The 24,134-nt window shown below is 39.6% G+C and overlaps 1 protein-coding gene across 1 annotated transcript in view; it reads right to left on the bottom strand.

Moving 5' to 3' along the window:
* The window catches only part of DNAH11 (dynein axonemal heavy chain 11), a 363,940-nt gene that overhangs the window by 9,176 nt on the left and 330,630 nt on the right, over positions 1 to 24,134 (bottom strand). The window contains exons 74-76 of the mRNA XM_030822211.1: positions 20,747 to 20,974; positions 11,126 to 11,317; positions 7,608 to 7,727 (exon numbers count right to left, since the gene is read on the bottom strand). Coding sequence (XP_030678071.1) covers positions 7,608 to 7,727; positions 11,126 to 11,317; positions 20,747 to 20,974 — 540 coding nt within the window. The remainder of the gene's footprint in view (positions 1 to 7,607; positions 7,728 to 11,125; positions 11,318 to 20,746; positions 20,975 to 24,134) is intronic.

Raw genomic sequence — 24,134 nt, 5'->3', positions numbered from 1 at the left:
GTAGACATTTGATTTTAATCTTAATTCTGAACTCATTTTGGTAGGACTCTAGCCTGTACTTCCCCAGGGCACCATACTTTCCACAGTACTGCATCACATCATTTTATATATGATGTGAATTTATATACCTGAATTTTATAAATAATGATATGTGCGTTTCATGAAAAATGTGTGTGTATATAAGTACCATGTATAGGCCATATATACTAAGAGTCAAACTGATCCTACCTTCCCAGGACTTTGAGCTACTCACAGCAGAGTCCGTGTTGTTTAGGATCCACAAACCCTGAGAGCTCAATACACAGTTTTCTACTGAGTGAAAGGCTAGAGAAAGCGGGCTTTTATCATGCCCATCTACTTCAATAAGGCTGGGGCAAGAGGGTAGACATTCAATTTAGGGGGAAGTTTTGAACAAAGGCAATGTGAACAGCAATATCAAACCCTCTAAACATTAGAATGTAGAACTTCAAAATGTAACAAAAGAATTTATGAGCCTGAGTCCCTGACCAGCCATAAACAGAGTCAATCCAGTGCTTACAATTTTCTGAGTAACAGTATAATCTCAGATTTATTTTTCCCTGATTGCTCTTCGGTTTCCAGGGACCATTAACCCCTCTGTTTTAATTCTCCCAGTCTCTTGCACCATAAATCCTGTCTGTATGTGCACTTAAATGTACAGAGGAATGTTATTTTTAAACTATCACCGAATGTAGCTATTTTCTACCTAGATTTTCTGAGTCAGTTTCTGAAATGGGATTTGTCTGTAACTGTGTATGCTACGCTGTGGTCCCCTCACTATCACTTGGAGACAAAATGAATATTCTTTAATTCATTCAGTAATATGTACCCGCCACCCAGTACACTGCAACAAACCTTAGAAGTATAAACTCCATATGACCTCGTTATTAAGGAACTCAGAGTCTAAAGAGGACAAAGTAAGTGTGAATTTCCACACAATCATGTGCGTAACAGTGGTTTTCTCTTTCCTTCTTAAACCTGCAATCCAGGTTACTTAGAAAGCCTATGTCCTTAATAAGGATGCTCGACTGCTTTCTGAGAATTCCAAGTGCATTTTAAATATTCGACTCAGCATTTTTATTTTGTACCAGGAGGATTTTCAAGTTATCTAATCCTTCATATTGCCAGAAATGGAAATCTTGACCCGATAAATATGGGAAGGAAGAAGTTGGACTATTCCACCACCAGTATCCATTGGCTTGGTTTTATTTATTCACATTTGTACCATTTCATGTTTATATAGAAGAATAATCAAAATTTAAATGTCACCTGGCTCAGGGTGACCAAAATAAAATGGTACAGGAGAGTTAAACTCATTATTATTAGTCTATGATGGATAAAGTAGCCAGAATAAAAATATGAGCAAAATACGAATAAGAAAACCAAAACCTAGAATCCACATATCCCAACTGAACATTATTCCCTACAAACAAGTACTTGGTCTTCTCTGTTTGTGCTTACTAGGAAATTGAAAGAAATTTCAGAAGCCACAGTTAATCCGTCCTTAATAAAAACAAAATGTTAAAAACAGAATTTCAAGCAAAGAAACTGACCAAAACCAAAACCACCTGGAAAGGTTAAGCTGCCATGGGGACATCTGTTTGAATGCGTGCTCATGTACTGCTGATGGGATTGCAAATGGCCCATGCTCTTTGGAAAGAAAATTAGTCTTTATAGACATGTGACGAGTGCCTTCCATATGGTAGGCAATGAGCAAAGCAAAAGAAAACAGCCAACTCAAAAGTGCCTGTGGTTCACAGCTAGACAGCCTGGTTCAGCTCCCATCACGTAATGGGTTGGTGGCCTTAAGAAATGACAATTTATCTGCATATCAATCTCTTCATCAGTCAAATGTTGCTCATAACAGCAACCTAATGGTTGTGGCCATAAGAATTTAATTAGGTATGCAAACAGCTCAGCACACAGCAGGCTCTTATGTAAGTTTTGGTCTTCCTTGTACCCTAGCAGGAGACTCGATTTTAGTATATCTTGATTTTTCTAGAAGGAAAAAACAAACAAAACCTGGGAAATGTCCTCCATACAGAGACTTGTGTTCCCTTTTACTTTAAGAAAACCATCAAGGCTTTAATATACTCAAGGAGCCCTGTGAATCCTGATGCTGAATGTAGACTTTCTCCTTTCCCATTCAAGACTTGTTATAAAAAGCTGCTTTTTGCTAATGGGGCCATCATTGTAGAGCTCTCTACACAGTGGCCAACTTTTTGGCCTTTGGAGGAGGTTTGTTTGAGAAAGCTGTTACAATGCCTCAAAGAATCAAAAATTCTAAATAGACATTTCTTCAAAGAAGATACACAAATGGCCAATGAGCACATGAAAAGGTGTTCAACATTGTTAGTCTTCAGGGACATGCAAATCAAAACTGTAATGTGACACCACCGCACCTCCACCAGAATGGCTAAAATAAAAAAATGTGGACAGTAGCAGTGTTGGTGAGGATGTGGAGAAAACAGAACTGTCATACATTGCTGAAGGGAATATAAAATGGTGCAGCCACTATTTAAAAAACAGGTTGGTGGTACTTGCAAATGATAAACATAGAGTTATCACTTGGCCCAGCAATTCCACTCTAAGGTACATATCCGAAAGAATTGAAAACATATGTCCACACAAAATTGGTACATAAAAGTTCATAGCAGCATTATTCATAATAGCCAAGAAGGAGAAACAACCCAAATGTCCACTGACAGATGAGATAAACAAAATGTGGTATGTCCATACAATGGAACATTATTCAGATTTAAAAGGAATTGAGTACTGATATATGTTACAGCATGGCTGAAGCTTGAAAACATTATGCCAAGTGAAAGAAGGCTACATATTGTATGAGTCCATTTTTTAAAATGCCCAGAACATGCAAATCTATAGAGACAGAAAATAGATTAGTAGCTGCCATGGGCTGGGGTATAGGGGAATATGGAGTGGGAAACAAATGGTGACTGACTGCTAATGGTTACAGGGTTTTTTTTTGGGGGGAGGGGTGGGTAATAAAGCTATTCTAAAACTGGTAATGGTTGCAGAATATACTAAAGACCTTTGAGTTGTATAATTTAACTTGGTAAATATTATGGTGTGCAAATTATATCTTAGTAAAACCTTTTTTAAAAACAGAATCAATAGAATCATGCTCAGGCAGAACGAACCTCCACATCATGAAAATATCATCAAAAATTTGGATGATATTTTCGGCCAGGCACGGTGGCTCATGCCTGTAATCCCAGCACTTTGGGAGGCCAAGGCGGGCAGATCACGAGGTCAGGAGTTCAAGACCAGCTTGACTAACACGGTGAAACCCCATTTCTACGAAAAATACAAAAATTAGCCCGGCGTGGTGGCACATGCCTGTAATCCCAGCTACTTGGGAGGCTGAGACAGAATGACTTGAACCTGGGAGGCGGAGGTTGCAGTGAGCCGAGATCACACCATTGCACTCCAGCCTGAGTGACAGAGCAAGGCTCTGTCTCAAAAAGAAAGAAAAAAAAAATGAAATCATCTTTGTTGAAATCGGGGCAGGCACAGTTATCAGAAACTGGAGAACCAGCATCCAGCCCACTATGTTGGACTCTATGAGATTATTGTCTTTTTTACATTTTCCTTTCTGGCATTTAATAAAAAACCGACCCCCCACTCCACTGCCTCTCCAAGTAGTGTTGGTAATGACAAGAAGCTCCAGTTCATTGTGAATTTAAACAAATGCATTTGCCCTTGGCCTTTTGGGTCAAGAATGCCATGGCCCAAAGTGCTGTTAGGGATTTTTAGACATTACTCAAGGTTGAATTATCATGGTGTCTTGAGAATGAAAAGGTACATTGGTGATTTTCTAGGCAATACCTTAATTTTACAAATGAATGAACTGAGGCACAGGGAAGCCATGCACAAAGCCAGACAACAAGTCAGCAGCAGAACCAGAACTCCGGTCTCCCATATTGCCCATGTTGTTCTCGGTGTCGGCCTGTACACCATCTACATACAGATACGAGTCATTGTTTTGGTGACCTGTGCTGCAAACAGCTCAGCATTCCAGCCAGGGCAGTGTGGTGCAGAGAAAGACTGGCCTTTGGAGTCTGATTACTAGTTTAAATCCTGGTTCAGCTGCTTGACCTCTCTAAGCCTGAGCTTCTTTTTTGATTAAATGGAATAATACTTACTCTTCCAGATTATAGTGAGAAGAAATCATACATATAAAGAGTGTCATAATGACTCTTGGCACAGAGCAGGTATTTACAAAAGGATTCCCATTGTTATCACAGATTAATGTACAGCCAAGTATTAAATATATATAATGAAAACGTATACTTTATAATAAAAAGATTTCCCATTTATTAAGCATATTGTTCTGGCATTGTACCGAAGTTTAAACCTGACAGCAAACCTGTAAGTTGATCATTCCGGTTTTGTAGATGATGAAACTGAGGCTAAGAGAGGGTCAATTACATCATACGGCAAATACACAGAGGTACTTCAGTGTGAACCCAGGTGTTTTTTGTCTTTGTTTCTTACTTCAAAGCCCAGATTCTTGTTATTCTATATTACTAAAATAGTTTGTATTATATGATAACTTTAAGGTGACCTGGTACCTTATTCTCTGAAAGTAATTTACTGTATTTCTTAATTAACGCTGCCAAATACATGCTTTATGTGAGAAGATGTTTTCTTTCTTGACTTTGGCTGGAGACCCTCTAAAGCCCATTGGAGAACTCTCTCTGAGAGCAAACTCATTTATTCAACAAGAAACTCACTGATCCTCCTAACAGCAAGATATCACTGAAAGCATTCTGATTCTTTTGATAAGAGCAGCAGAACTTTAAACCCCACACCATGAATGGGTTGCTTTTTGATCATGTTCCAATGCAACCAAAGACACTAATTTCCAAGTATGTTAACCACTTGTGGGAAGTGGCAAAAAGATGTTGTGCAGATGAAGTGTTAGATCATGTTGCTAATCATATAAACAGCATGAACAGGAGAAACGTGCATGAGAACAAAATAACTGGGATTTGCAGCCTCTGACAGCAAGTCAGTTAAGTGCTTTAATTTCCTTTGGTGAGTTGAGGAGGTACCTCTGCAGTGAGGACGCCAGCTTGCAAAATGAAGCATTTCGATCCTGAAAACCTCGCCAGATCTGTATGGAAGGTCAGGTACCTAAATTTCTAAAGGGCTTACACACATCACTGATGCTCCTTCAGGTTTCATCACCTATATTTATTTTACAATTATTTGAATGGGAGTTCAGGCTTGTGAAGGTTAATGGACTGCTGCATTTGGCAACAATAATTCTCCCCTCAGCCACGGGCCAGAGCCAGGGGAGGGACCATCCGCAGGAGCTCCTCGCGGGCCCCTTGCCCTCCACCATCATTCGGAGAAATCAGCCTCTGTAAAGGTCGCATGCCTGGCGTTGTTTAGCTTTCCCATCTCCATGGTAACTTGCTCCCAGACCTCTCCTGAGGAGTGACTTCCAATTGTGCTAAACTGGAAGTCTCTCTCTGACATGTGAAATCCTGCTCATTAGAACTAAGGAAAGACCATGAGACTCACAATCAAAAGAAACAATTACATAACATTGTGCATTTTTTGCACTGTCTCCAAACTGTTCCACATTATTAAAAGTAGTAACAAAATAATGTCCCCAGTTTTCTATATTAGACTAAAATACACTATATTTTCCTGGTGTATTTTAGTCTAAAATAGACTAAATATTACACTAATATGATTTTAGTGATTTAATCTAATATAGACTAAATATTAGACTGATATGATTATATTACTTCTCAAAATGAACTCGAGGAAGGTGATCAAATCTATATAATGGTTCTCTGAGGTGAAATTTTCAGAGAAACTATAAATAGGACATCACTCAAACTATTAAAAGCATTGCTTTAAACAGAGTTGGTGTCTCACCCAACTGGAAACAGACATGATATGATGTACGGGTGCTTTAGGTTTCCCAGAAATAACCAGGAATGGCCATGAACCTGGATGCCATGAGAAAGAGAGAGCATGAGAAAACTGCAGCCACCACGCTCACTCTCTGTAGTACGAGAAACAAAAATGGAGTACTTTTTCCAGAAAACACAGCCCCGGGCTGGAACCATTTCTACACAGACACAGGGTTACTAAGATGAGAAATGGGAAAAGGATGCTTGGTCTTTTAAAACTCCACCTACAGGGGTGATCTACCTCTTCCTCACGAGAGAAGGAAGAATGAGGTTCTCAAATCACCATACTTGTCTTTTTAACTGACACAATAATTGTACATATTGATGGGGTACAATGGGATGTTTTGATACATGTATATGTTGTGTAATGATCAAATCAGGTAATTAGCAGGCTCATCATCTTAAATATTTCTCATTTCTTTGGGGTGGGAACATACAAAATCCTCTCTTCTAGCTATTTTTTAGATATACAATATTGTATTGTTGACTACAGTTACCCTACTGTGCAATAGGACACCAGAACTTATTCTTCCTTTCTAAGGATCCTAACTTTGTATCCGTTGACCATTTGCTCCCCATTCTCCCCTTCCCCAGTCTCTGGTAACCACTGTTCTATTCACCATTTACAGGAGATCAGCTTTTTAAGAGTCTTTATGTGCATGAGAACATGTATGTGTCCTTCTGCGCCTGACTTACTTCATTTAACATAATGTCCTCCAGGTTCACCCTGGAGCATCTTTTCTCTTTTTAAAAAACATAACTGTATTACTTTATTATCACACATAAAATATTAACAGGAATTCTATATTACCATAATATGTTAATGTTAATTTCCCATCGTGTCATAAATGTTTTTTTGTTTTTTTTTTACAGTTCGTTTGGAACAAGATCCAGATAAGGTTCTTACCTTGCACTTGGTTGATATATATAATCTTTTTTTACTATCTTGTTAGATTTAATTTTAATTTTATTTTAAATTGACAAATAATAATTATATATATTTATGGGGCACAGTGTGATGTTTTGATACATGTGTACATCATGGAATGGTTAAATCAAGCTAATTAACAAATCTATCACCTCACATACTTATTCACCACATTTTTCTTGAGCACATATTATATACAGAGTAACTCATACTGGTCCAACTGTAGACTATTCCCTAGGACTTCTATGACAGGCAAAAAAGAAACTTTAGTGAAATGAACTCTGGAATAGAAATCAAAAGACTTCTATCAAAAGACGCACAAAACTCTTGCCCATGCCAACCTAGTGGCCTGGGGCAAATCCTCATGTTTCAGCATCTCGGTCTAGAAAAGGGAATAACAGTGTCAGCTCTGCATACCTCACAGGGTTTTTATAAAGAGCTGATGAGTCAGTGCATGTGAGGCTGCCTCACGCTGGTGCACTCTCTAGCACACACAGAGATCACCTGGAAGACCTGTGAAAATGCAGATTCTGATTCTGTAGGTCTGGGATGGAACCCGAGATTCTGCTTCTCTAAGAAATTTCCCAAAAGGCCAAGCATCCTCAGTAACATTAAGAATTACTCATAGTATAGTTTATAAAATTCTTACCAGAATTTTTTCCTCAGTGAAATTTATTTACAAATTAATTAATTTACAAATGTCTTACCAGAGATGGATTCATGAATTCTTCTAAATATACCCGACACAGTTTGCGATCCCAGTCATCTGTGATGTGGCCTCCATACATGATCTCACCAAAGAGATAACGGAGATCTTCCCACGGGACCTGTGGAGAGAACCACACAAATATTCACTGCTGGGTGCAGAGTCTACCTCAGAGTAGCCAACCAGTGGCACGTGCCCCTCTAACACAATGCCCTCTAAGCCTCCGTCAGTAGGAGGATTTAAAGGTGGTTCAGAAATCGTCTAAGTTTCTGCAGAGAATTTCTTGGGAGAATTATTTTCAGTGTCTTCTAATATAGTCAGTGAAAATTCACTAACATTGAGCTGTTTATGAAGATTTTTTTTCTTTAAGAGATGAGGTCTGGCTTCGTTGCCTAAGCTGGAGTGCAGTGGCACAATCACAGCTCACTGCAACCTTGAACTCTGGGGCTCCAGCAATCCTCTCGCCTCAGCCTCCCAAGTAACTAGGACTGCAGGCACAGGACACTACATCTGGCGAATTTTTAAAAAATTTTGTAGAGACGGGGGTCTCACTATGGTGTCCAGGTTGGTCTCGAATTCCTGGCCTCAAGCCATCCTTCCTCCTTGGCCTGTCAAAGTACTGGGATTTATAGGCTTGAGCTGCCACGCCCAGCCTTATGCAGATTTTAAAAGAAACTGAGTCATCCCTAGAACATGTTTGCAGGGAAAGTCTATAGATTCAAAAGCTCATCTAAAAATTGTGAAAGGATGTTGGTTCACAAGGCCTTTGAAGTATGACATGTTTTTATTATCTGCTTTATATCAGCTTGTATTATCTGATTCAGGAAAAGAAAGCAACATCCACACAATTTGAATTTGGGGTGTATTTAGAATCCTAGTATTTTCCAAAAGTCCAGGCAAACAAATCCCCTTGCCACAGATGGAATTGAGGGCTTGTCTTATGGCGTGACTGGCCTAATGACTGTTCTAAGGGCTGTAACTAATGACTATACCATGTTTTATTCAAGAAATCACTGTATCTACTCTTTATTTGGCTGAGCAGGGTTTGAAGCCTCTTTTTGCTACCTTTTAGCTTCTTCTGGGTTTGCAAAACATTCCAGTGTGTGATGAAGCCTTTCTAGACAGGAACCTTTACACCTTCGGGGGCAGTATACTGCCTCCCAACAGTTCAAGTAAAAACATAATTATAGCCTTCGCTTGTTGCATGATGTGACAGAACGGAACAAGTAAAATTGCTTCAACTATGCCAATGTACTTGCTACAAGTTTATTTGAATTTGAATAAATGAACCTCAAATATGTCTTTTAAGCTGGGTTGAGGTGAATGCAAAATAAGAGAGGGGTGCCTAGACCGCAACATGCTGTCTCAACCACTGCATGGACTACCTTCCAAATAGCTGAAATGGATGGAAAACAAAGGCTTCTGACTTTCAGTTCTTTTTCTGCTTCCATTTAATTGATGCTTGCTACACATTTCAGTATTCAATATGTATCTCTTTTTAATTTTTATTTAACAAGGGATCTGTTCTTTTCAATAATTATTTATTTCAATAATTATCTGTTCTTTTCAATAATTATTTAGCTAAGGATTTGTTCTTTCCTCTTTTGTTATTCAGACAGAGTTTTGCTCTGTTGCTCAGGCTGGAGTGCAGTGGTATGATCTCAGCTTACTGCAACCTCCACCTCCAGGACTCAAGCGATCCTCTCATCTCAGCCTCCTAAATAGCTGGAACTATAGGCGTGCACCACCATGCCCAGCTAATCTTTTGTATTTTTTATGGAGACTGGGTTTCCCCATGTTGCCCAGACTGGTGTCGAACTTCTGGACTCAAGCGATCCACCCGCCTTGGCCTCCCAAAGTGCTGGGATTATAGGCATGAGCCATCACACTTGGCCTCAGATCTATTCTTTTCAATAATTGATTCTCTTTCCCTCAATCCTGGTCTTTGTTTTTTACATATACTTTCTTGAAAAGGGCATTTTGTACAACCAAACGTGCTCATAGGAATTTAATTCCCAAATCCTGATAAGTCGCTTTGTGATGTGCAGAAAATGACTGAGAAACTTGAGAATGTGTTAAAAACTTAAGGCTGTGCTGATCCTGGAGCCCCAGGATGAAAAAAAGCAGGACACAGTGTAACTCAGTTGGTCAACTAGTGTTTCCAAGACTCAGGATGTAAGAGCTGGAGAGAAACACGTGTCCACTTCCCTCTTCCTCCCCTTCATTTCCACCTCAGTGGTGTATAGGATTCAGCTGAAATACGATTCTATTCCCGGTCTCAGCCTCACAGGACAGTTATGAAGGACTTCAGTAAAAGTCTTAAATGATCCATTCCTTTTTCTACCTAGAACTGTTATAATTTTATGTGCAATAGTTTAGACAAAATGTGCTAGGAATCAACACAAAAATATTACTATTTATTAGAATAGTCAAAATATGCTTAAAGTATTCAGAATTACTTTTTAATTATATAAATTAAAAAATGAGAGATACGGAACACTGAACATCAAATACCATATTAAAACCATTTATTTTGGATACAACTTATTTAAAATTTGTTCCTTGGGAAAATACACCTATGTTAGGTACCAAGGGTATCTATTCTAACAGCAATCAAATCACCGCTGAAGCTTGAGAAAGCTGACAAAAAAATTATAACAATCGTTACTGAAGGAACATGAAACAATAGTTTCCATTTAGAAACAGGGATAGGTGATTTTAAAAACCCTTTATAGAAAATGTGGCCTAGAGTACAACACTTGACTGGTTTTGACACATGTATCCTAGTTTTAACCGATTTAACTTAATGAAAAAAGTTTCCCTTGCGAGGATTAAGCTAGAAAATCCTTAGGAATGAATGGTTCTTGCTTTCTGAAATCCAATCATTGGGTTTATGAGAATTTACACAAATGTTCTTGATGAGGCATTCCCATTCCCATCTGTAAAACACATTTTAGCTCCGAAATAAAATCATTCATCTACCTTTAACTTCAAATCAAGGGGAACATTACTGAGAAAGTCACAACAAGGTGGCATCCTTAATACATAATAATGACATATGCAGGAAATGCACCATTATTTATACATGTGACGCGCTGTAAATTGCTTCCATCATCAGAACTAATTGTAGTGATTATTAATGCGGTGTTATGAACTGTCAGAATTGCTGTATGTAATTACATTTGTGCAAATGCTTCATTACCTGCCTAATGAATCTGGCATATATGCACATGTAAACCACTGTTTTTGTTAACATAATGAAGGACATTTTTTTTTTTTTTTTTTTTTACACTAAGCTGCTGATGTAGAACTGGTTTGATCTATCTCATGAAGTTCAAACATCCACTGCTGGAAAACCTTTGATCTGATTTATTTTTACACTTGGCGGAAGATACATACGTAGTCTCAGCTATTTCAATAATAGCTTCAAAAGAGAAATTATGGTCAATTTTGATAGTGCCTAAAGACCGACAGTTTTGTAAACTCCTTGGAAGAGGTTATTTGACCACCAGCACTTACTTTAGGGTTTGCCTCTAAGTAGTTGTAGAGGACATTGGCACAAATGGTGAGGTCTCCAGAATTAAAAGGATAGCTTCGGCTCCAGCCCTGGGGGCCAAACCTCAGTCTCCCAGCAACACAGGCATGGAAGTAGCAGAGAGAAAAGAGGATGCTTTTAAACTCCTGCTCCTTGGAGCACATTTCAAGTGTATCCTGGGAGAAAAGAGAAGAAATGCTTGATTATCCATCTGTATGGTTTCCAAGAGCAAGGGTCTGCGTTTTCAACAATCTTGTAAAGAACTCTGAGAGCGAGATACTACAGAGGCAACATGCAGTTTTCAGCATGGCTACTTATCCTGTGAGAAGCATAACAGGAGATTATTTGGCATTTGCCAGTCTGTTGGCTTAAGATAAATACTTTTATTTTGCTTCAGTCATGCTTCTGAATGCTTCTAAGTTCACTAGAAAATGAGACAGTTCATTTTAACCATGTCATACTGCTTGACATAACTTTCCCCTGCAAAATTTACCTCACAGAATCTGGATGACATAAAGCCATCATCTTCATTTCATCACTGTAGTAGAATGCTATTATAGTTGGGAGAATGCTAGTTAACCACAACTATCCATTCTTCCCTGGTTCCATTGCAGTAGAGATCATCTGGGCACATGGACACCCTTGACTGTTTCCCAGCCTCCCTTGAAGCTATTTGTGTCATCCAAGCAAGTTTTTGCCAACAGAATTTCAGCTGAAGTGCTATGTATAACTTCCAGGTCATTTGCTGAAAATGAAATTGCTTGTCTTAGTTGTCACTCTTCCCTTTTTTTTTTTTTTTTTTTTTTGAGACAGAATCTTGCTCTGTCACCCAGGCTGGAGTACAGTGGCACCATCTCAGCTCATTGCAACCTCTGCCTCCTGGGTTCAAGTAATTCTTCTGCCTCAGCCTCCTGAGTAGCTGGGATTACAGGTGCATGCCACCACACCTAGCTAATTTTTGTATTTTTAGTAGAGATGGGATTTTGCCACATTGGCCAGGCTGGTCTTGAACTCCTGTCCCCAGGTGATCCACCCTGCTCAGCCTCCCAAGGTGCTGGGATTATAGGCACAAGCCACGGGGCCCAGTGAACTCTTTCCTTTTCTATGGCTAGAGATGATGATGATTGGACAAGTCTGGAAACCTTGAGTTAGGTATGGCAGAGGCACCCATCAGCTTGGGCATATGAATGATCTCATGGAACAAAGCTGCCTAAAATGCGAGAGAAAAAAACTCCTATCCTGTTTGAATCCCTATAGTTTTGATTCTCTTTCTTACAGCAGCTTAGCCTGTACCTTAACTAATAAAATCACCATGACACATTATTTCCTTCCAATGATCTAAAAGTAAAATTCATTGTTGGGATGACTGGGTGATATATGGAAAATTGGGAAACATGTGTCTAGACTTGTGAGGTTTTTTGTTTTTTGTTTTTTTGAGATGGAGTCTTACTCTTTCACCAGAGGGGCTATCTCTGCTCACTGCAACCTCTGCCTCCCAGGTTCAAGCAATTCTTCTGCCTCAGCTTCCCGAGTAGCTGGGACTATAGGCACGCACCACCATGCCCAGCTAATTTTTATATATATTTTTAAATAGAGATGGGGTTTCACCAGATTGGCCAGGGTGGTCTCGAACTCCTGACCTCATGATCCACCCACCTCGGCCTCTCGAAGTGCTGGGATTACAGGCGCGAGTCACTGCGCCCAGCCTAGACCTGTGAGATTTTTTTAAGAACGCAGATGGAAAATGGAATCCTGGCATGCTACATGGATATGGTTATGGCCCAACAGCCATAAAATTAAAAGGAGAAAAATAGCTGTCCAATCTATGGCTTAAAAGTCATATTTCACCCATGTTCAGATTTGGCAGTTCTGTGAGGCAAGGAAAGGAAGTTGAGGACTACTCCTTCAGCTGGCATTGAGCAACAGGGGAGGAAGAGGCCAAAATCTGCCCTTTCCTGCCTAGTCCTTTAAAGTGGGCAAACTATAGCCAGCCAGTTCACACTTGAAATGGATCTGACAACTTGGGCCATACATGAAGTATACTTAGAACCAGTGTGAGTAGGAGTTCAGACCTAGCCTTCCAGAGGACTTGTGGTACTAAACCAAGACCAGATTTGTTCTCTGTGGGCCAGGACCAGAGAGCTTTTTAGTTTCTTTAGACAGTGCTTTTAGCAGAATCCAGGGCTCCCACCAAGTATGGTTCTAGAATTGGCCAGGAAGCATGTAGTGCAGATCCAATTAAAACACTAGGTCGCTCTAAATCACTAGGCCATTTTTAGGTCATTTATGGGACTTGGAAATATACAATCATTAAAAAAATAACTTTTCCACAAATAAAAGGCAAGCTTGTGAAGGCAGAAAAGAGAAACTGTATAACTGGAATTAACCCTGAAGGGTATAAAAAAAAATTACTTTTAAATGTAAGAAATTTCTAGGAGATCCAATATATGTATCAAAATCTCACTTTGGAATTACAATCTAACAAATTACTTAATACCTTTCTGAATTACAGATAGTCCACAGAAAACCCAAGGTACTACAATAACTAAGTACATTACTTCAATCTGTACTTTATATAACTGACTTGGCTTTATCCTCAGTGCTAAAAGAAACAAGTCAATCCCTTTCATTGTGTTCTGATAACGTAAATGATGTAGGAAGAAAATATGAATCAGGCTTTCGGAAGAAAAGGTATGAGTCTACCTACCATTCCACATTTCAGGCCAGTTGTATTTTTGAAAATCAAGTGATAAGCAAATTAATATTTAAAAAATACAGACTGCATTGTGAACAGAGAACAGGCATCTGTATACCCATAGTAGTGCTATTTGTACACAATTACCAATTTTATATGCACAATGATCAATTACTTGTTTCTGCCTGCAAATTTTACAGGAACAGAAATCTATATTCTTACTCTAAAAAAAATAGTTATCTGGGTGTGAAGGGAGCCAAAAGAGTACTCCTTTATGATATCTTCCTCAAGAGGCTCCTTTTTTTTTTTTTTTTTTTTGAGATGGAGTCTCGCTGTGTTGCCCAGGCTGGAGTGCAGTAGTGCGATCTCTGCTCACCGCAACCTCCGCCTCCCGGGTTCATGCCATTCTCCTGCCTCAGCCTCCTGAGTAGCTGGGACTACAGGCGCCCACCACCCACGCCTGGCTAATTTTTTGTGTTTTTAGTAGAGATGGGGTTTCATCGTGTTAGCCAGGATGGTCTCAATCTCCTGACCTCGTGATCCGCCTGCCTCGGCCTCCCAAAGTGCTGGGATTACAGGCATAAGCCACTGTGCCTGGCCTCAAGAGGCTCTTTAGCTGAAAGGTGTAGGTAGATGGCATCCTACAAGAAATGGTTCTTTATGTCCCAGCCACTTGATTAAATTTACATAAATATTCTGGAATGCTCAGGATAATAAAGCACCAGTATTAAACAAACTGTTCATTTTGAATACACACGCCAAAGTTTGGAGGTAAATGCTAAATTGAGGGGAAAGATTAAAAATATGGATTTAAAAATTAGCCAGGCATAGTGGCATACACCTGTAGTCCCAGCTACTCAGGAGGCTGAGGCAGGAGGATAACTTGAGCCCAGGAGTTCAAGGCTGCAGTAAGCTATAAGTGTGCCGCTGCACCTCAGCCTGGGTGACAGAGCAAAAAAAAGAAAACACAGGTTTAATTAGATTTGAAAAATACCCTAGCAGTACAGTTGACTTGTCTAAACCTCTTGGGTATTTTACTCCACTGTGAGGGACACCCAGGCAACAGGAACAACTGGTCCTCATTTACCTAACCCATATGTGTAACAACAGAGATAGCATTCATCACTCTATCCATATGCAGGCTTTAACAAGATTGGACCATAGCAGCAACACAGAACACCCCAAATAATACAAGGAGATGTGGGAAAGGACATCTGTGATGGAGACTGCTGATTGCCTTCTTTAAAATGTCTTCTTGCTAATTTTTAGCTGGGCATATGGTTGCTTAAGATAAATTCACTTTTCCCAGCCTCTCTTGCAGCTAGGTAATGCAATGTGACTAAGTTTGACCAGTGAGATGAAAGGAGAATTTCTGTTTGTTAACTTGTAGGAAGCACTTGCACAACAAAGCAAACACCGTCCTTTTCCTTTTGTCATCTTCTTTGTTTCTTCTTTCATCCTCCTGTCAGGAATGTGGATATGGGGGCTGCAACTCCTACAGCCACCTGGGACCATGATGAGTCCATTCTAGATATGGTGAACTAGAAAGAGCCAGATTGATGACAATTTGTGGTAATTTTTGGAGTTCTGAATGGACTATCTGTAAAACTCTCATGTGGCAGGACTACTTTTTGACCTTGTGTAAGCCACTGTTATTTTATAAGAACTTCTTTCAAAAGTAGCCAACCCAACATTCTAACTGATAAAAGGGCAATGGGAACTTATTCACAGACAGCCAGGGAGCACAGGCTAAATCCCTTGAATTATATAATCTGATTAAAAACTGCATTTTGTTTTCTAACATAATGACAGGTCAGCATTCATAAAAGACTCTAACATTTTAGATTTTCTGCAGATTTTTTATTTTGTTGGTTGGTTCTGGCTAAAACAGGTTTGATGAGAACATTATTTAGTGAATCACTGGTTATCTTTGCTTTTGCTACTTAACATCAAGTTCAGTCTTAATATTTCAAAGGATCCTCTCCACTAAATAAGAAATATTCTTCCTTGGGCCAGGTGTGGTGGCTCACGCCTGTAATCCCAGCACTTTGGGAGGCTGAGGCAGGCAGATCACAAGGTCAGGAAATCAAGACAATCCTGGCTAACATGGTGAAACCTCGTCTCTACTAAAAAATACAAAAAATTTGCCAGGCGTGGTGGCAGGCACCTGTAGTCCCAGCTACTCGGGAGGCTGAGGCAGGAGAATGGCGTGAACCCGGGAGGCAGAGCTTGCACTGAGCCGAGATCGCACCACTGCACTCCAGCCTGGGCGATAGAGTGAGACTCTGTTTCAAACAAAAAAAAAAAAAAAAAAGAAATATTCTTCCTTGAAGTTCCTAGAAGTCTTTCCAATAAAAGTAACTTCAATTAATAAAAGTGGCTTTCCAGATAGCAGTCAAAAGAACTGACAGGTTCACGAAAAGACCAGAACAGGTGTCCTTAACTAGGGAATTCATGCATAGGCTTTGGGGGAATCTGTGAATCTTTATCATTATATGCAACATCTTTTTAACACTTATTATTATTTCTTTTTTTTTTCATTTCTTTTTTTTTTATTATTATACTTTAGGTTTTAGGGTACATGTGCACAATGGGCAGGTTTGTTACATATGTATCCATGTGCCATGTTGATTTCCTGATGGGACGTACCTCAAAATAATAAGAGCTATATACGACAAACCCACAGCCAATATCATACTGAATGGGCAAAAACTGGAAGCATTCCCTCTGAAAACTGGCACAAGACAGGGATGCCCTCTCTCACCACTCCTATTCAACATAGTGCTGGAAGTTCTGGCCAGAGCAATCAGGCAGGAGAAGGAAATAAAGGGTATTCAATTAGGAAAAGAGGAAGTCAAATTGTCCCTGTTTGTAGATGACATGATTGTATATCTAGAAAATCCCATTGTCTCAGCCCAAAATCTCCTTAAGCTGATTAGCAACTTCAGCAAAGTCTCAGGATACAAAATCAATGTACAAAAATCACAAGCATTCTTGTACACCAATCACAGACAAACAGAGAGCCAAATCATGAGTGAACTCCCATTCACAATTGCTTCAAAGAGAATAAAATACCTAGGAATCCAACTTACAAGGGATGTGAAGGACCTCTTCAAGGAGAACTACAAACCACTGCTCAATGAAATAAAAGAGGATACAAACAAATGGAAGAACATTCCATGCTCATGGGTTGGAAGAATCAATATCGTGAAAATGGCCATACTGCCCAAGGTAATTGATAGATTCAATGCCATCCCCATCAAGCTACCAATGACTTTCTTCACAGAATTGGAAAAAACTACTTTAAAGTTCATATGGAACCAAAAAAGAGCCCGCATCGCCAAGTCAATCCTAAGCCAAAAGAACAAAGCTGGAGGCATCACGCTACCTGACTTCAAACTACACTACAAGGCTACAGTAACCAAAACAGCATGGTACTGGTACCACAACAGAGACATAGATCAATGGAACAGAACAGAGCCCTCAGAAATGATGCCGCATATCTACAACTATCTGATCTTTGACAAACCTGACAAAAACAAGCAATGGGGAAAGAATTCCCTATTTAATAAATGGTGCTGGGAAAACTGGGTAGCCGTATGTAGAAAGCTGAAACTGGATCCCTTCCTTACACCTTATACAAAAATTAATTCAAAATGGATTAAAGACTTAAATGTTAGACCTAAAACCATTAAAATCCTACAAGAAAACCTAGGCAATACCATTCAGGACATAGGCGTGGGCAAGGACTTCATGTCTAAAACACCAAAAGCAAAGGCAACAAAAGCCAAAATTGACAAATGGGATCTCATTAAACTAAAGAGCTTCTGCACAGCAAAAGAAACTACCATCAGAGTGAACAGGCAACCTACAGAATGGGAGAAAATTTTTGCAACCTACTCATCTGACAAGGGCTAATATCCAGAATCTACAATGAACTCAAACAAATTTACAAGAAAAAAACAAACAACCCCATCAAAAGGTGGGCAAAGGACATGAACAGACACTTCTCAAAAGAAGACATTTATGCAGCCAAAAAACACATGAAGAAATGCTCATCATCACTGGCCATCAGAGAAATGCAAATCAAAACCACAGTGAGATACCATCTCACACCAGTTAGAATGGCCATCATTAAAAAAACAGGAAACAACAGGTGCTGGAGAGGATGTGGAGAAATAGGAACACTTTTACACTGTTGGTGGGACTGTAAACTAGTTCAACCATTGTGGAAGTCAGTGTGGTGATTCCTCAGGGATCTAGAACTAGAAATACCATTTGACCCAGCCATCCCATTACTGGGTATATATCCAAAGGACTATAAATCATGCTGCTATAAAGACACATGCACACGTATGTTTATTGCGGCACTATTCACAATAGCAAAGAGTTGGAACCAACCCAAATGTACAACAATGATAGACTGGATTAAGAAAATGTGGCACATATACACCATGGAATACTATGCAGCCATAAAAAATGATGAGTTCGTGTCCTTTGTAGGGACATGGATGAAACTGGAAACCATCATTCTCAGTAAACTATCACAAGGACAAAAAACCAAACACCGCATGTTCTCACTCATAGGTGGGAATTGAACAATGAGAACACGTGGACACAGGAAGGGGAACATCACATTCCAGGGACTGCTGTGGGGTGGGGGGAGGGGGGAGGGACAGCATTAGGAGATATACCTAATGCTAAATGACGAGTTATTATTATTTCTTGAGACAGTGTCTCACTCTGTTGCCCAGGCTGAAGCACAGTGGTGTGATCACAGCTCACTGCAGCCTCGAACTCCTGGGCTCAAGTGATCCTCCTCTCAGCCTCCCAAAGTGCTGGGATTGTAGGGATGAGGCACTGTGTCTGGCCCAATGTGCAGTATATTTTTGAATGTGTATTTCCCTGGGGAGAGTGTCCATAGTTTTATGAGATTCTCGAAGTGATCTTTACCAAAAAAACGAAACAAACAAACGAACAAAAAAACTGAAGGATAATTGGGCTGAAGCATATTTGTTCATGAAATGTTCACTTTCATGAATAAAGATAATTATTTTAGCGGGCAGATAAGTCCTATTTAAATAAATCAAATTCCTCTTTGTGTGTACTTTGGGAAATAGCTTGAAACTGTCATAAATAGCCAGAAATTATAAATTAAGGGATGATTAAAAAACATATATGTCTGTCATAGTGGATTAAATAAGGCATATTGCAAATATTTAATAGTTTCAAAAAGATTTTTTGAGTCCTACTATTTACACAATCTTCTGTGTATATATAGGATACAAATTAATTATTTAACCAACATTATGAAGGAATTATGATAATTGACTACCCAAGAAGAATGCAACACTGTATTCTTAGGTAGTCAATTATCATAATTCTTTCATAATGTTGGTTTACATATTGACCCAAAAGCTACTAGAAAAGAAGCTAAGGATGTTGACATGCTTCATAGAGAATGATATTTCTAAGAGGGGACTGAATATTTATCACCAAATCATATGTATTTCCTCTTTAGGGTTCATTCTACTCTCCTAACAAGAATGCGATTTACCAAGGATTTCCAAAAAAATTAGAGGAAGGAAGATCTCAGAGCAATACCAAGAAAGGAAACTGAAAGACTTGATAATGATGTTGACAGACAGGATAGTTTGGGTAAAAAGAGTAATGGTAATAAAGGTATCATATATATATCATATATGTGTGTGTATATATACATATGTATATATGTATTAATTTATATATGTATTCAGCCAGGTGCAGTGGCTCACACCTGTAATTCCAGCCAAGGTGGAATTGGGAGGCCAAGATGAGCAGATCACCTGAGGTCAGGAGTTCGAGACCAGCCTGGCCAACATGATGAAACCCTGTCTCTACTAAAAATACAAAAGTTAGCCAGGCATGGTGGTGGGTGCCTGTAATCCCAGCTACCTGGGAGGCTGAGGCAGGAGAATCGCTTCAACCTGGGAGGCTGAGGTTGCAGTGAGCCAAGATCACTTCATTGCACTCCAGCCTGGGTGACAAGAGCAAATCTCTGTCTCAAAAAAAAAAAAAAAAAAAAAAAAAAACCAACCCAAAAAAAAACCATGTAAGTATTCATTTGTCTTATCTTGGAAAAACATGAAAATATAAATAAGGTGTCATAGATATAACCCAAAAAGAGGACTTTAAATTTACTCATATCAAACCAGGGCTAAAACATTACACTGAAACTTTTACCATGTCATTACTGTCACCATCATCAACAAGAATAACAATGACTTCTTCTCTTTCTGTGGTCAGAGATACTAGTCTGCCATATTTGTTTTCAAGAAGCAAGTTCCGGCCAGGTGCGGTGGCTCATGTCTGTAATCCCAGCACTTTGGGAGGCCGAGGCAGGTGGATCACCTGAGGTCAGGAGTTCAAGACCAGTCTGGCCAACATGGTGAAACCTCATCTCTACTAAAAAAACAAAAATTAGCTGGGCGTGGCGGTATGCAGCTGTAATCACAGCTACTCAGGAGGCTGAGGCAGGAGAATTGCTTGAACCCAGGAGGCGGAAGTTGCAGTGAGGCAAGATCTTGCCACTGCACTTCAGCCTGGGCGATAAAGTGAGACTCCATCTCAAAAAAAAAAAAAAAAAGGCAACCTCCTCAAGAAGTTACCTAGTTAGCTTTCCCTACACAGTAGCTGAAGTTTTCTTAATGTCAGGGTGAGACTGAAATACCTTTACTGGTCATTAGAATAGGAAATGACAGGGGCAATTCTTTCAAGAGATTAAAACACGCCCACCCCTACCCCTCCACATGTGAATGTTAAGAACTTGCTTCATCCCTCTCAATGACATGCCTGGGTTTATTCTGGGCCTCCACAGTCTTGTGAGATGACTCTGACTTCATTGTCTGCCTAGCCTGCTTCACTTTCTTACCTGATCAAAGTTGTAGAGGGCGGCATGCAAATTGGCCAGCATCCCTGTTGGGGGTTCATTAGTGATCTTAATGGAATTTTCCAGGAGTCCTTGAGGGATGAGATGCTCATCTGGTGTAGGTGCAGACTCAGCACTCATGAAAACCCTGTAATCTCTGTGGCTTCCTTGGCTGAATCTTTCAAGGAGCTTCTCCAAGGTTCCCAGCCACTTGGCTACCAAATGAACATTCTGAAAGATAGTATGGTGCATAATTCCTGTGAAGGTGAGGCATATTACTTGAATTATAAGATTACACTTTCTTATATATAATTGCACTGAAAACTCAGAGAACCATAATTCAAATTTTCCTTTATCAATACATCATAAAAAGGAAGAAAAAAAAGCCAAAAGGGAATTGAACCTTGAACATATTAAATGTTCCCAATCAACACAGATTGTCTTTGTAATCCAAAATCTCCACGCAATACACATACCTACTTCAAACACCCACCAGTCACTTCTGAGATGGAGTTGCCTCGTACTTTTCTTTGTTATGGTTCAAATCCAATTACTGAGACATATTGGGGTTAGTTTGAGAAAATATGAAAACTAAAAGCCAGAAATGTGCCTGATCACCCTCTTCATTGGTTTCTGATGGAAACCTCTTCTACTCAAACTCCTACTCATAAGCATATGGACTCAAAAGGATATAAGGGAAGCAAGGCTAGCTGAAAGAAAGCAATCATTCATTGTTAAGTGCTTTGTTTATTCCTAACAGATGATTTTCCTTAAATCCTAGGGCTGTCAAAAATCACACACAAAAAATTAAATGCCACCACCATTGTCATTCTTTGCTTTTCCATTTTATGATTCACAAATTTCCTCTTCCAATATCAAACACCCACAGGGTATAGCTTGGTAGTTGGTGCTGGGAGGGAGGTATAAAGGCAGCACCTTACATGCTCTCTGGCTTTGGAGAAGTCCTTGATATAATAATTGAAACATCACACCCAGATATATATAATTATTTCCAACAAAGAAAAACATTTAAGATTATAACAGCCACAAAAATACAGAGAATGAAGGCAAACACGGAACAAAATAATAATGCAAGTATCCTTTAAAATTTCTATTGCAAAAAGATCTAAGCCCACTCAGTCATTCACATTATTGGCTTTTATTCCCTTGGCAAATAATGAACACTGGTAGATGTGGTGGGCTGAATTATGCACCCCCAAATTCATATGTTGAAGTCTTAACCCCCAGCATCTCATAATGTGACTGTATTTGGAAACAGGGTCTTTAAGGAGATAATTAAAGCTAAATGTGGTCATTATGAAGGGTCTTTTTTTTTTTCTTTTTTGAGACAGAGTCTCACTCTGTCACCCAGGCTGGAGTGCAGTGGCACGATCTCGGCTCACTGCAAACTCCACCTCCCGGGTTACGCCATTCTCCTGCCTCAGCTTCCCGAGTAGCTGGGAATACAGGCACCCACCACCACGCCCAGCTAATTTTTTTTGTATTTTTAGTAGAGACGGGGTTTCACCATGTTAGCCAGGATGGTCTCAATCCCCTGACCTCGTGATCTGCCCACCTCAGCCTCCCAAAATGATGGGATTACAGGCGTGAGCCACCCCACCCAGCCAATGAAGGGTCTTAAACCAATATGACTGATGTCTTTATGAGAAGAAGGGATTAGGACCCAGAAACACAGAAGACAAATCACGTGAAGACACAGAAAGTTGGCCATCTGCTCTAGCAAAGTAATACACTAGGTAAGGACTCTAAGTTCCCTCCTTTACACGCCTGCTAACAGGTTATAAGGAAAGATTATTTCTCATTCCTAATTGTGCCAATCGTAAAAGAAAACAACAGAAACAATAATAAAACCTGCTTTGTAAACTCAATTATATCTTCATTCTCTGTCTTATGGGCCACAACAGTACCTTACTTGAAAAGTTTACTTGAATCAAATGTAAAAATATTCTAGGTAGTGACTTTGGAGTCACTGAAGGGGACAGAAAAACCTCCAAGCAAGCCATCGTGGAGCACAGGCACACTTTGGAATCTAGCTTGGCAGCTATTCTTGAGGGTACTGGCTTCGGGACTGGCTAGATTCTTATGCCTATTTTTCCAAGAACAGCAATGCTTGTGCAACATTTTTAGACAGTCTATATGTCTTGGAAATGCATGAAAAATGGTCATTTTGCCCTTGAAAAATGGTTTTTAGTATCTGTTATGTTAATTCACAAGCCTTCTGGTGTGCATATGAGATAAAGATAGTTGCCAGCCTGCTACTTTTATAATAGTTTTCTCTGGAATGTGGGCTTTCGATTAACTACTATCTAAACACCTTTAGAGGGCTCTATCTAATCATAATAATTGATCACATTGGGGCTTGGGTAAGAACTAATTAACATGTACATACATATTATATAACCATGTTAACATAATTTAATGTAAATTATGAACAGTATAACAAGTTTTCATTATGTTTGTCTTCTCTTTCTTCAAAGTCCTGCTTCTCTTTTTCCTGCTGATCAAATGGATACTAGAAACTTCTAGACACTGGGATGGCCCAAAGCCTGGTATAATCTCTCCTTACCAATTACTCTATGTGGGTACGGGGGTGGGGAGTGAAGAGGTTTAAACAGTTAAATTCTTGGTTACTGGCTTAGCTCTAAGAACAAAAATCAAAGGTCTAAAACAAATATCCAAAAGTAGATCCTTGACAAAATAAGATCTTTTAAGTTTTTTTTATGTTAAAATTTACAACTTGCAATTTTAGGGGCAACAAGTAGCTCAGCAGATACAAAAGTAATGGAAACAGTTTATTTTGAATATGTTCTTTTGAGGATGACTATGAATATGTTCTTTTGAGGAACACCTCCTAGTGTTCTCTCCAGTCTGAGCCACTGGGAGCATGAGAATGCTCAAAGAGCTCTTTCCTTTCTGAGACAACCTTAAAATTTACCAAACTGTCTGAGCGTCAACTGTTTTCTCTGCAAAAGCCAACCTTCCTGTGTTTCTGATTCTGAGCCTCAGAAGGGGATGCACTACACTGCCCTCAAGTCCCCCTACTAAGGTCTCTATTAAGGCCTCATCTAAGCAGTGGGTATTATCATCCCAGAAGGTTACATTCCTGCAATCATAAGCCTGCTTGGACTCTGGAAGCTTCTTTATGAATCCAGTTGCATTTCAGGCAGAAATGCCAAAGGCACCGAGCCTGGATACTGGAGACACTAAGGGAGGCCAATGCTGTATCTTGCATGAGGGTGGCTATTTTCAGGAATGTCACCTGCTGCTAAACAGACCTAGACTCAAGTACCAGCTCTGCCATCCAACCAGCACCGTGGCCTTGAGGCTCTCCAGCCACTCGGATGCTCACTTTTCTCATCTTTATATAGAG

The sequence above is a fragment of the Nomascus leucogenys genome, chromosome 11, assembly GCF_006542625.1.
Source record: "Nomascus leucogenys isolate Asia chromosome 11, Asia_NLE_v1, whole genome shotgun sequence".
Lineage (NCBI taxonomy): Eukaryota > Metazoa > Chordata > Mammalia > Primates > Hylobatidae > Nomascus > Nomascus leucogenys.
The sequence above is the reverse complement of the archived record's forward strand: the minus strand, read 5'-3'. Positions and strand labels throughout refer to the sequence as shown.